At 39.6% G+C, this 14,862-nt stretch overlaps 1 protein-coding gene across 1 annotated transcript in view; it reads right to left on the minus strand.

Annotated features, from left to right (window-relative positions):
* The window catches only part of LOC127423364 (protein bicaudal C homolog 1-like), a 148,153-nt gene that overhangs the window by 39,945 nt on the left and 93,346 nt on the right, over window positions 1-14,862 (minus strand). Inside the window, exons 5-8 of the mRNA XM_051667610.1 lie at window positions 14,280-14,438; window positions 10,817-10,870; window positions 2,572-2,760; window positions 879-1,130 (exon numbers count right to left, since the gene is read on the minus strand). Coding sequence (XP_051523570.1) covers window positions 879-1,130; window positions 2,572-2,760; window positions 10,817-10,870; window positions 14,280-14,438 — 654 coding nt within the window. The remainder of the gene's footprint in view (window positions 1-878; window positions 1,131-2,571; window positions 2,761-10,816; window positions 10,871-14,279; window positions 14,439-14,862) is intronic.

Below are 14,862 nucleotides of genomic sequence, written 5' to 3' on the forward strand. Positions count from 1 at the left end.
GTCACTCTTTTCTGTGGTGGCTGGAGATGACCTGGCAACTTTCTCAGGAATTATTAAGTTCTTCTGAATGGTTACTAGGGCGTTAATACTGTGTGTGGTTGCAAGAGTGTTTTGGTTGAACTCATCTCACGAAAATCGTGCGGCTTGTTGAGATGGTTTTAGAGGCAACATGTAAAAAATATGCTGAGAACCCCATATTAACTGCATGGAACACCCTGGCAACCACCCACTACTCTAGTGCAATATAGTCATTAGTTCGGGAACCACACTACACTGGTTGCGCTGTATGTTTTGAACTGTAGACTCAAAAGATCTGGCTCATAAGATTCATTTGTTTGGGAATCAGACTACATGGTTGTGCAGTGTTTCGTGCTATAGATTCAAAAGAACTGGCTCATAAGAGTAATTCAGGAACCGCACTACACTGGTCATGCTGTTGGTTTCGAACTGTAGATTCAAAAGATTCATTCGTTCAGAAACCACATTACACTGGTTGCACTGTGTGTTTCCTACTGTAGACTCAAAAGAGCTGGCTCATAAGAGTAGTTCATTCAGAAACCGCACTTCACCGGTCGCGCTGTATGTTTTGCACTGTAGATTCAAAAGAGTCATCCGTTCGGGAATCACATTACACTGGTTGCACTGTGTGCTTTGCGCTGTAGACTCAGTAGCGAGGCAGCGCTGCCACTTAATAGCAGAAAAAAAACTGCAGAAGATTTTAGTACAGTGTTCCATTCACACTGGTGGAAAAATCCATGTTTGAGACCCATTGATGGAACCGAAAGTCATGAAAATATCCGGTTTTCGATATTGTTTTTGTTGTTCCCAACCTGACTAAAAACAGAAACACAGTAATACAGGACAAACCAATTGCTTACCATCAGGTACTGGCGGGCAAGGCACACAGAGTCAATATTTCCCTGCACGTAGACGGTGGATTTCTTCTGCGGGCAGTTGGGGTCTGGGAAGTGGACCTGAGCGCCTGTGCGCTGCATGATGTGCTTGATGTTGCTGCCATTGCGGCCCATCATGAAGAGGTGGTGCTGGGGTGCAATGTCCAGCTGCGTGCTCACCGTGATGGCACTGGCCAGGTTGCCTGCAAGGTGCTCCAGTAATACGGCCGTGCCCCTCTGCAATGAGACCACAAACACCTTACTGACCCCTTCTTCAAAGTCATGTTAGTCTAAATCAGTGGTTTTCAATTGGTTTTGCTTCAGGACACAGATTTTACATTAGGAATCAAGTTGTGACCCATCACAGTGCTAAAATTGTGCATTATACCAAAGTAAACAAAAATGTCCTTAAAATCAAATATTGGAATAATTCAGTAAACATCTAATTTGGCTAGGTTCTACCAAGTGACAAATGAATTTGCACCAAAATAAAGTAGAGTTTGATTGGACATACATATTTTGAAGTCAACACAAAAGATAGAGGACACACTTTTTCCTCTGATTTAAAATTCGATGAACCTATATATTTTGCCTGACTATGCACAATTATATAGGTAGTTACATTTACCATTGCTTTTCCCTGCTGTTTGCGACCCAATCAGAGCAAACCTTTGAGTGACCCATTTTTGAGTCATGACCCACTAGTTCAAAACCACTGGTCTTAACCACCCTGGTTATGATCTGCCAACATGACTGGTGCTTTTCGAAGCTAATGTAGCGTGCTTTAGTAAACAACAACGTCTTTATAATCTTGTTTTTTTTCTGGCACATATGATCCTGAGAATGGCCTAGATTGAAGCCTTGCTTTCAGCACACCATTAAAAGAGGGGAAAAGTGGAAAAGGAGAGGGGCTCTTCTGGGGCTCCGTTCTGGCTGCATCTGTAGGTGGTTTTGGCATGGGACTCCCCACTCTGACTCTCAGCACATACCAGGCATATCCAGCAGCCCACAGGACAGCTCCAACCCAAGACCCTTCCTCAAGACTAGGGCTGGAAGAGGATTCTCCTTGAAAAGGAGAACAGGCTCTGGGCACTTCTCCCACACAAGAACCAGTGTCTAAACCACAATGCCGGCAACTATTCACACAGCACGAAGAGCTCACCACCAGTGGCAAACATCACTTCAGGCACATAGAGATCAAAGGTGTGTAGGTGTGTGCTGAGGATCTTCTGTATTCCATCATGGAGCTAATATGGATGTGCTTCAAGGGTAAAGAGTTGCTTTTTCTTCACCTCTTTATTCAGTTTGAAAATGTGTTTGCCACCATATTACCCCATAGGACATTGAAATAAAAAAATCCCAAAGTCTGCAATCAAAAGTCAAATATTTCAATATGAACTCATTTCTCATCAGATTCTTCCAAGACCAAATTATCTGAGCTATGCTGTCCACTCATACGTTTACTGTAAGTTAATAATTCTTAAATTATTAGTCAAAATATTTAATACTTCAAGCACCTTTAAGTGTCCTGAGCTATGAAAAAGCAATCTCAGAGCAATAAAATTTTCCTCTGGGACAACATATTCATAATGATGTATGCATGTAAAACACAGCATGCTATTTGAGACATTGACCCCACTTGTGTGTGAGTGTATGTGTGTCTCATGAAACATCTCACCTTTACAGCTGCAGCATTATTCTGTGAGCCCCGCACAACTCCTGTCGCTCCGTAGAGTCTGGACCTCTGTTTGAAGGCCACGGAGAGGTTGTATGTCTGGGAGATGTGCTGGATGGCAGGAGAGCTGGGGTCAGGGTTTAACTGTACTATGACCGGCAGCTCAAACATCAACACAAGTGGGAGTAACTCCTGAAAGAAGATGAACAAAGACCAATCATTTAAAGGAATCTTATACCATGGTCTATTCGAATACATTCTGATTGGCTGGAATGGGTGGTTTACAACTGTTGAATGCACAGGTAGTTCCAGTCAGTTTTAATCACCGTTCTACACTCACCGACCACTTTATTAGGTACACCTGTACACCTACTTATTCATTAAAGGTGAGGTCCACATATTAGCCAAGGTTTTTTGCATAATATATTTTTTCTTAAAATTAAATGGCCCATTATTTGCACCTTCTTCACATGTGAAATGAGCAACAGCACTTCGCTGCGCTCACACACAGGCTGTGGGTTTGCAGTTGGGTTGAATAAAGGTTTCAAGTGCCCCATCCTGCCCCATTTAATTATTATATCAGGATTTGAATTATATTTATGTTAGGTTGATATACATTTTTGAATTTGTTTGAAATGTTTGAGTTTGAATTCATGAGTTCATGAGTTTGATTCCCGGTGAAAAGACAATCCGATAAAATGTATACCTCAAATGCACTTTACAACGCTTTGGATAAAAGCGTCTGCCAAATGCGTGAATGTGATATCAATTTTGTAGTTTATTTTACATTGACAACAGGTAAAAAATTATGGGTAATCAATCAGCAGAACTAGATTGGTCCAAAATGGCACTTCAACAAACAAAACGCATTTAGAAGCAAACAACAAGGAATGCCATTCAACATTACCAAAACCGTTATGAAAACCATGGCGTTTAGCCAATGGCACCTGGGCGAGAACATTCAAGCCATTGAGATCAATCAAACAGTAATTTTATCATGAGCAATATGAGCTCACAGACTGGTATGATAAAAGGAGAAAGTGAGACAGGTATTCCATGGTAAAAGGACATAAGCAAAAATCATCCCACTCTGATCTGGGGTCATCAAGGGCCCAGCAAAGAGTGCCTTACCAAACTGAATTAGTAAACAGTATGAATGGCTAAGCCTTAAAAATCCAGCTCTGATCAGTCCCATATGTTGTGGGGGTTCTGCTCACACTAATGCTCTGTACCGGGGTCCAAAAAGAAAGATATTCTCTGGCCCTTTAGATGTGGTCAGGACAGTCACTCTCTCTCTTTAGACGAGGAGACTTTCATAAGGATTAACGTGAGCTAGGAACAGCACATCCTTCATGCTTTGGAATTCAAAAATGTATCTTTGCTAATGGTACTACTCAGCTTCTAAGGTATTAAAACCACAAACATTGGTTATTTTTAACCAAAGGCTTATGAATAGGCTATATGCAGAACTTTCGAAACAAAAACCTCCTGTGCTTTTTTTTTTTTAGATTATTGTTAATAAAGAGTCTGTAGGAGAACGTTGTATTGTCTGATCTTTTACAAACAAGGCGACTAGACATCTGAGCTTTCTTGTGAACTTTTTGTAGAATCAATAACTTCTGTATTTGCTTTGCTTTGTGTTTTCACTGACAACACAACAAAACAGCCTGGAAGATGCTTTGTGGCTCATTCCACAGGAATGAAATCGGGTCCACTGAGAATGCAAGGCTAATCTTTAAACAAGCTAATCTCACTCAAGCATCAAGTGTTGGGGATTCGGCCAACACACAGTGATTCCAACTCATGCATAGATACACATTATTTGCTTCTACAACATCACCCTGCAAACAAAAACTTTAAAACGACATAAGGTCTTGACTGGTTTTAGCTGGTCTAACTGGTCTCCCAGCCCAGCTAAGCTGGTGTTCAGCTTGTCTCCCAGCTTAGCCAAACTGGTTTTCAGGTGGTCTAGCTGGTCTTTTAGCCTGGACAAGCTGGTCTTCCAGCCCAGCCAAGTTGGTTCCCTATCTGTCACTCACTCGAAGTTATGTCGATGTAGTGACACTAGGGGTCACTCTTGGGAGTCCCAGACACCTCTGATCTTTGATAAAAGGCCAATGGGAATTGGCAAGTGGAATTTGCATGCCACTCCCCCGGACATACGGGTATAAAAGGAGCTGGCTCGCAACCACTCATTCAGATTTTCACTTCGGAGCCGAGCGGTTGTATTTCAGCGAGTTGAATTCCTCCGCCGATCCATTCACCTCTACAAAACCTGTTGGATTTACAGCGGCTTCTCCCCCTCGTGCACTGGTGGAGTGCAGAGAATGCCCCTGGGCGCTTCGACAGTCTAAAAGAGTATATATTCTTGCAATAAAAGGGTATATTTTCCCTACTAAAAGAGTGGCACTGACGGAGAGTGTCTTTTTAATGATGCCTCTCCGTCTGTGTTTATTTCCTCATTGCGGTCGTTACCTCTCCACTTCCAATGGCCACGATCGCTGTCTTACATGCTTGGGCGCTGCCCACTGCGAGAGCATGACCATGGCAACATTTCCTCTAACGAAGGAAAGCCACCCCAGCGGCTCCCCGTCTTAGTCCTTCTATCTACGAGTTTGAGACAGTGTCGGTTAGCACTGGGGGCGATTTGGGGACCACAATGGGAGCCACTCCACCGGGTAACCCCTCCATGGACCTCCCATTCCCCAGTACGCTCGTTCGCCCTGCTGGGATGAGACCACCGGCTCATCTCATGGCGAGTTTGTGATCTCATTCGGCGCTTGCGAAGTGGATGAGCTCTCGATTGCAGCATCAGAGAGCGGGCTGGTCCAGTCTGACGCCGAGGATTCGACTGGGATCCCACCTTCGGGTGTAGTCGCCCAGTCACATGTTTGCGAGAGTCGGGCTGGAGTAGAACCCTCCACTACCCCCTGAACCCTTGTGGTTTGACGATTGGTTTCTTTCAGCTGGTCTCCCAGTCTGGCCAAGCTGGTTTTCAGGTGGTCAAGCTGGTCTCCAATCCAGGGTAAGTTGGATTTCATGTGATCTAGCTGGTCTTCCAGCCTGAGCAAATTGGTTTTCAGCTGGTCTCCCCGTCTGGTCAAGCTGGTTTTCTTGTGATCTAGCTGGTCTTTCAGCCTGAGAAATTTGGTCTTCAGTTGGTCTCCCAGTCTGGCCAAGCTGGTTTTCAGATGGTCTAGCTGGTCTTCTAGCCTGGACAAATTGATCTTCTGCTGGTTTCCCAGCCTGGACAAGCTGGTTTTCAGATGGTCTAGCTGGTCTTCTAACCTGCCCGAGCAGGTTTTCAGGTGGTCTAGCTGGTCTGCCAGCCTAGGTAAGTTGATATTTAGCTGGTCTCCCTGCCTGGCCAAGCTGGGCTTCAGATGGTCTAGCTGGTTTCCCAGCTTGGCCAAGCTGGTTTTCAGGTGGTCTAGCTGGTCTTCCAGCCTGGCCAAGCTAGTGTTTAGCTGGTTTAGCTAGTCGGCCAACAGGTCTCCTAGCTGACAAGTGCTCAAAACCCCCTTAAAATCAAAACCCCCTTTTAGGCTGGTTTAAGCTGTTTTCTTGAGCAGGTAACATTATGATTTTTCTAGTGAGGTTATCACATTCTGACAGTTGGAGATATTCTCCTTTGGTGTTCCATGGAAGAAAGAAAATAAAAAGGTTTTGAACAAAATGAGGGTGAGTAAATGATGACAATTTCATTTTTTGGATGAATTTTTGGATGAAACTAGATTTTGCTGAGAAGTGAGGTTATCACATTCTGACAGCTGCTATTACAAAATTGGCGCAATAATCGCAGTTGGCCTAAAAAGAGGCTGAAAAATGTTAACTGACAGACTTGAGGTTAAGTGTGAGAATTACGCTCGCCCCATTCTATTCACAGGGTGTAACATCACAAGAAAGCACAAAAATGATTGTGGGTGAAGATCTTTCAAAGAAAAGCGAAAAAAATGGTGATGACTAGGCGGTCAGGAGAAGAATTCCCAGAAGTTCTGGTCACGCGAGCAAGCAAAAGAGAAAAAGAGGATGCCCTACTAACTTCTTTCCATCAAACACATATTTCATCCACTGTACATGGCTTTATATGTTTTGGACATAAAAATGGGGTGGCCTGGGTTTTTCAAAGGTGCTCATTTCGTACAAATTGCTGCATGAAAAAATAGTTAAGGCTTATGATAGTTTCTGGTTTAGAAAGACCTCGAGTTAATTGGGGCTTGGTCTTTGTGCAAACACTGTGGAAGCATGATGTTCTCGAATGCTTTGGCTTGTTTTTCTTGGTTCTCTCTGAGGAGGAAGCATGTGTGAGGAGCCCTGGCACTGCTGAAACCCGAGGAGTGAGTCTGGATTGAGCAGGAGCACAGGCGGCGACACCCAGCCAACAGGCAGAATATCAATAAAACTGCAGCTTACATTGTTGAAAACCAGCTTCAAATGGCACCATGTGTTTCACATCACATTAAAGGAATAGTTCACCCAAAAATGAAAAGTCAGACAAAATTTACTCCCGTTCTTGTTGTTCCAAACTCGTGTGACTTTTTTTTCCTTCCAAGGACCACAAAAGTAACTTTTTGAAGAATCTTTCCATACAAAGCTCCAAAAATGACACAAAGAAGAAAAAACAGCATGCAGGTTTGGAACAACATGATGGTGAATAAATAATGACAGATGACTTGACAGTCAAAAGCATCAATCTAAAGAGAGAACCTTCTTATTCCTCATACTTTATTCCATTAAAAGACTTTTTTGTCTCCACATCTGGGTGAAAGATTAATCTGAAAATGGCCATGCGTTAATGTGTTTCCATCCAAGATTTTTTGCGAAAAAAGTTTTAGCGCATCAAATTTAAGCTGATGGAAACGCAATTTATCGCTAAACTTTCACAAGTGTCGACATAATATTTTTCCGTTTAACTCTAGCACATGAACTCTATGTCGATATATCAAATGTCGCGAAAAAATGTTGTCGAGAAAATTGGCATTAACGCAAAAATTTAGTGTCACATGACAGAATTTACCCCAATTGTTGCCTGTGTTAATCATGACGACAAGGTATAGGATCCTTGAAAGCCAATATATTGTACGTGATTATGGATTGATCTGAACGGCATAAAGATCTGATCACTGCAAACATGACACTTCTAGGAGTGCCAATACAAATATCTCGTTTCAAGACATGCACATTTGACAAGTACACGGAGAACAAATGAATGGCCACTGTTTGTGATTAATTTAATCGCAGTATCCATCTGTTTATTTATTAAAGTTGCTTTTTCACACCAATCAAAATAATAGACGGCAGTCATGGAATTAGCCCACAATACAAGAAACACATAATTTCTGTGCACATATGTTTTAAATTAAAAATATATGCACAATACTAGAAGAAAAGCTTCAGTGTGCTTTTTTGGAACACTAACATATAGCCCAATTTTATTAAATTATTGTTTATACTTTTGAAAAAAATGCTGGCAAAATTCCCTATATTAAATTAAATAAATTGCCAAATGAAAAACACATTAAATAAAAAATAAAAAAAAATTACCAAACTAAAAAAATTATATTTTTAGACCTACAGGTGCATCTCAATAAATTAGAATGTCGAGGAAAAGTTCATTTATTTCAGTAATTCAACTCAAATTGTGAAACTCGTGTATTAAATAAATTCAATGCACACAGACTGAAGTAGTTTAAGTCTTTGGTTCTTTTAATTGTGATGATTTTGGCTCACATTTAACAAAAACCCACCAATTCACTATCTCAAAAAATTAGAATACATCATAAGACCAATAAAAAAAACATTTTTAGTGAATTGTTGGCCTTCTGGAAAGTATGTTCATTTACTGTATATGTACTCAATACTTGGTAGGGGCTCCTTTTGCTTTAATTACTGCCTCAATTCGGCGTGGCATGGAGGTGATCAGTTTGTGGCACTGCTGAGGTGGTATGGAAGCCCAGGTTTCTTTGACAGTGGCCTTCAGCTCATCTGCATTTTTTGGTCTCTTGTTTCTCATTTTCCTCTTGACAATACCCCATAGATTCTCTATGGGGTTCAGGTCTGGTGAGTTTGCTGGCCAGTCAAGCACACCAACACCATGGTCATTTAACCAACTTTTGGTGCTTTTGGCAGTGTGGGCAGGTGCCAAATCCTGCTGGAAAATGAAATCAGCATCTTTAAAAAGCTGGTCAGCAGAAGGAAGCATGAAGTGCTCCAAAATTTCTTGGTAAATGGGTGCAGTGACTTTGGTTTTCAAAAAACACAATGGACCAACACCAGCAGATGACATTGCACCCCAAATCATCACAGACTGTGGAAACTTAACACTGGACTTCAAGCAACTTGGGCTATGAGCTTCTCCACCCTTCCTCCAGACTCTAGGACCTTGGTTTCCAAATGAAATACAAAACTTGCTCTCATCTGAAAAGAGGACTTTGGACCACTGGGCAACAGTCCAGTTCTTCTTCTCCTTAGCCCAGGTAAGACGCCTCTGACGTTGTCTGTGGTTCAGGAGTGGCTTAACAAGAGGAATACGACAACTGTAGCCAAATTCCTTGACATGTCTGTGTGTGGTGGCTCTTGATGCCTTGACCCCAGCCTCAGTCCATTCCTTGTGAAGTTCACCCAAATTCTTGAATCAATTTTGCTTGACAATCCTCATAAGGCTGCGGTTCTCTCGGTTGGTTGTGCATCTTTTTCTTCCACACTTTTTCCTTCCACTCAACTTTCTGTTAACATGCTTGGATACAGCACTCTGTGAACAGCCAGCTTCTTTGGCAATGAATGTTTGTGGCTTACCCTCCTTGTGAAGGGTGTCAATGATTGTCTTCTGGACAACTGTCAGATCAGCAGTCTTCCCCATGATTGTGTAGCCTAGTGAACCAAACTGAGAGACCATTTTGAAGGCTCAGGAAACCTTTGCAGGTGTTTTGAGTTGATTAGCTGATTGGCATGTCACCATATTCTAATTTTTTGAGATAGTGAATTGGTGGGTTTTTGTTAAATGTGAGCCAAAATCATCACAATTAAAAGAACCAAAGACTTAAACTACTTCAGTCTGTGTGCATTGAATTTATTTAATACACGAGTTTCACAATTTGAGCTGAATTACTGAAATAAATGAACTTTTCCACGACATTCTAATTTATTGAGATGCACCTGTATATACGCCTTTTCTTTACACACAAACTTAAATTAGCCTTACCCTGTTCTGCAGACTAATAAAGTCAGCTGAATGACATTTTCTACACTTCAAGACTATTTGTCCAATGCGGAGTTCACTTTCAGAAAACGAGCTTTTGAACATTTTAAAACATTTAAATATTTTAAATCTAACCCTCTTTACCTCGGATCGCATTTGCTGAGATTCTTCAGAAAATGTAAATTGCCTTATGACGCTAAAATTAATTTGAGATGGCAGTCAAGTTCAGTTGGTCGTTAAAAGTTGCTGGACAAATATACAGGACATAATGCAGCTGTGATGGCAATGTTTTAGATTAGATGATTCTTCAAAATAGCCTATTGAATATCAGGAATGTATCATGTAAACCCTGAAATTACACTGCATCAGTTTTTCTTTAATAGTTGTTCACACAGCACATACACATCGATGGATGGTCCTTATACTAAGACTGAAAGTTTCCCCTACTACTTGGTGCAGGTTGCTAGCCTGAACAGGACCATGACGATTCGCATTCGGGTCGGAACCGGGGGCAACCTGCGATAGGCGCAACATCAGGACCAATATTACAGTCCTATCAGAAGGGCAATTGCTCCCTTTTGATTGCAATTCCTCCTCTTCTGATTGCATTTATTTGTGAAATTAAAATGACAGTAAGCTGGCTAATTTCAAAGAATTGTCTCAATACTCTCCCCATTTTACCAAAACTTGAGGGGAAAAAAAATTAGGGACATCTGGGAAGCGAATTAGCAATAAACACACATTTCTGAATGGAAACGGCTTCAGGACAGATTTATTTTGCGCTAAATAAAAACTTATGCGGCATGACGTCATCACGCACACAATTTTTATCGATAAAAGTTCATTTGAATGGAAACAGGCAGAAGACGGCAAATTGCGCACATTTTTTTTAACGTATTTTCACTTTGTCGACAACAAAATAGTGCGAAAAGTGAATGGAAACTAGGCTAATGAAATGTCTAGAAGGATATCAGCAGTGATTATAAAACACCAACAGAGGGCAGCAGTTCTGACTGTACATTTGTAATCATGTTTTGAATGTTTATTTACCCGAATTCTGGATCTGGCAGCCTCCACCCCTCCTGGCTGACCCGCTATGGACACCTGCAAAAGGAAGGAGAGCGTCACATATACTGTGACTTCCAAAAGTCTAAAACCACAAGTGAATCTGTGATTTCTTTCGTTATACCCTGGAAATAAACAAAGTTTTTGGATTTTGAAAAATGCACAACAAAAAACAGTTATAATGTTAAATGAATAAGACATATTTAAGCTTCTGCTTTAATTATGAAGTAAGCAAGTTGCCTATGTGAACTTCTTTGTACAGAAGGTAAGATTTACTTTGCTTCAATTGAAGCACACAAGATGCTCCCTGAAACATTCTTAAATCATGCTGGAAAAAGGGCTGGTCACACTTGGCTTTGAGCATGCAAATGTTTTTTCGTACAATGCAACGGAACAGAATATGATGTCACGCAGGATGGCTTCTGGTGTAGTAAATAATACATCGCAAAATAAAAAATAAAAAAATTAATTAAAAAAATTATATTCAAAGTGTTAAAAAATATTGTCTTCTCACTTTCCTGCAACAATAAAACATGCAGCCTTGTAATATGTAATTTTTTAATTGAGCCATGAGGTCAGCGTTTGACGGTTCAATCTTCTTTTGGTCAAAAGACCTCTTGTCATATGGATTCTCAGGTCAGAGTTCACCAAACTTGAACTTTCGATACGCAGTGCAGTCTGACATTTCTTCTCATGAGGCTGTGTTTCCGGTCTCCCACATTCAGATGCATTTGAATGGAAGCAAATGGAGCATGAAGTGTAGTGTGACCACCCCTTAACATGGATTATCAGATTTTGCACAAACTTGTGAGCAAAAGGGGGACTTTTGATACTGTACCAAATAAAGATAATGTAACATTTTTAAATAAATGTATTTAATGTATTCAACCTCATTCACAACTCCATATATTCAAATTTGCCATACTGTGATCGGTCACATGATGAACAAAACATGAAACACAAACAAAACGTGAACACAAATGAGATTTGAGAGCTACAGCAGAGGGAAAGACTTTCAGCAAACTGCCACTTAAATTTCAGGGTGTTCAGCACACACAGCTATCCTATGGCTTCAGAAGACTTGTAATAGTGCACAAGTTGTATGGATTATGTTTATGTTGCCTTTATGGTGCTTTTTTATCATTTTTGGAATTTTGACAGCCCCTAGTCACTGTATGCTTTCATTGTATTGAAAGGAGCAGTATGAACATTCTTCAAAACATCTCCTTTGTGTTCCACTGAAGAAAGAAAGTCATATGGGTTCGGAATGAAATCAGTAAATGATTTTAATTTTGGGGTGAACTAACCCTTTAAGAATGAAAAATAACTTCTTATCAGATGTTATCATAAGAACACCACTAGGAGGAGTGTGATTTCTTCATCCTACCCTGGCTGGCTCTCATTCACCTGTCAGCGAGTACCAGCCTCTCTGCACCCAACACATTAGCCCACACTAAGGGAGTGCCATGTCATTGCTCAATGTCCACATTCCCCACTTCATCAAGTCTGGAAAAATATCTCACATCCAATAATAGCTCTCTCTCTATCACTGAGCCTCCCTTACAGAGGCAGCAGACAACAAATACTGTATACATAGCTCAGCAATCCACTCTGTTAAGAAACTGAGACAGGCCTGCTAAAGCTGGGATGTAAATTGTAATTTACTGGGTGAATCTCATGAAACCTGTCAAGAACATACCTGAGCCATGTTTCACCCCAAAAAATGTAAAAAAAATAAATAAATAAATAAAATGATTTATTGTGTAACTACAAGATGTTCTGAAAAATTCTTACAAGATTCACATTTGCTGCCACTGAGGTTAAGGTATGGGTAGGGTTTAGGGTAAGGGTTGGGTTAGGGTTAGGGTTATGTTTAGGGGTGAGGTTAACAGTGTAACTACAGATGTAATTAAATGCAGGTACTTTAAATGTAATTACAATGCAACAACACATATGTACATAATAAGTACATTGTATCAAATGCAATCCAATTTTGCTTAAAGAAAATGAAGCTTCTTTTTGAAACCATTAAGATTTTTTTGCATTGTGGAATTATTTTGATGATAATTAAGCACATTTTCCTACATTGTGGTAGCATTTGTTGTAAGATCTTTAATTTATGCTGATTTAAATAAAAACATTAAGTGATAGTTTTTTTCAGTAATACAGTAAAAAAAAAAAAAAAAAAAATACTGCATGGCAGTAATAAGAATCTATTGAGAATCACCATTGAGAATAATGGGGGAAAACACCATATAAACATTATTGTAATCAAAATTTGGGTCCTACAATGCAAAAAAGAAAAAAAAAAAAAACAACTTCTTTTGTAACCTAAAAAATAAATAAAATACTTCATACAGTATGTTAACATTTAAATTGATTGTTTATATATATATATATATATATATATATATATAAATTAATCAGACAAATTTGGTTACACCAATGAAAGTAATTTGTATGGGTTAGATCAAGTAGAAATACATTCTAGAGGTGACAATTGCAGGTTACCACTTTTTCAGATTTTTATTTTATTTTTAATGAAAAATATAGTCTTATTTTTAAATAATTTTAAACTATTTAATATCCATGTTTCCATGACCTTTCCAGTCATTTGTGATTCCTGGATAAGGATTTTTGAAAAATCATTTTGTTTCAAATCATTCTCTAATAGATTATTCAGACAGATCTCTGAACCGGCTTGACCAATTCAATGCAAAGAACCGACTCATAAGAACGATTCACTCACAAATCGAACAAATGATTTGCATGCATGTTTTACTCTACGCAAGAATAATATTTAAACAATGAAACATTTCTGAGCAGAAAACGTACATTCACAGATTTCTATGACTTTTCCAAGACTTTTAAAGGGATAGTTCACCCAAAAATTATAATTCTCTCATCATTTACTTACCTTCATGCTGTCTCAAACTTGTATGACTTTCTTTTGTCTGTAGAACACAAATTAACATATTTTGAAGAATGTATGGTGTTTTTGTCCATACAAAGTAATTCAGTGGGGTCCAAATTTTTCCAATTTGGCCAGCCAGATGTTAAGATTTGTAATGAATAAGGACTTTCATTTTGATCTGTTTCCCACCCAAAGCAGTTATATCACTTCAGAAGTCATACATTAAACCACTTGGGTTGAATGGAATACTTTCATGCTGCTTTTATGACCTTTTTGGAGCTTGGAAGTGTTGGACTGCATCGACTTACATTGTTTGGACAAGAAAACTCATACATCCTTTAAAATGTATTTGCATGTGCTCCATATAAGAAACAAAGTCATACGAGTTTGAGATGGCATGTGGGTGAGTAAATGATAAGAGAATTATAATTTTGGGGTGAACTAACCCTTTAAGATTTTTTTTTTATTAATTAAATATGCCATCTATCCTGACTAGTGACTAAATGGTTAGAGTTGGGTAAGTCAAAATCACACCTGGTTGCTCTTCTCAGCCTGGTTATTACGGTTGGAGTCGGGGAAGTGGATGTGACAGCCTGTGTCCTCCATCACCTTCTTGATGTTGTTTCCACCTTTGCCGATGACATGTGAATGCTCCGTGTGTGAGACGTCCATCTTTAGAGTCACACGGTTACTCTGAGATGACAAAGAGTTGGATTGTATTGATTGTGGTAATATAGCAAGCACACATGATGAATACAGGAAAACAGATGCAGCCCCTCTGAGCTGCTTCATCACCATTGCAAGTGACATAAATTATATGAGCTACGACCAATGTCCGTATTCCATTACATCAAGTCTTCAGAGAGTTGTCTCTATACACTATTTCCCCTTCCACTTCAACAATTTGAGGAAATTCCCTCAAATGTCAAGAGTGGTATTAAAAAATCAGTGGTGATTATAGGATATTTTTTTAAATGTGTAGAGAGGAGACAAATTATTATCACAACAATATGATTCTTGAAACTGGATGCAAGGCTGCATACTGATTACTTTCAATAAAGATAAGGTAACAAAATTAAAATTAAGTCAACAATTGAATTTCTAAGCAATTGAAATT

Source organism: Myxocyprinus asiaticus, chromosome 32 (genome assembly GCF_019703515.2).
Source record: "Myxocyprinus asiaticus isolate MX2 ecotype Aquarium Trade chromosome 32, UBuf_Myxa_2, whole genome shotgun sequence".
Classification (NCBI taxonomy): domain Eukaryota; kingdom Metazoa; phylum Chordata; class Actinopteri; order Cypriniformes; family Catostomidae; genus Myxocyprinus; species Myxocyprinus asiaticus.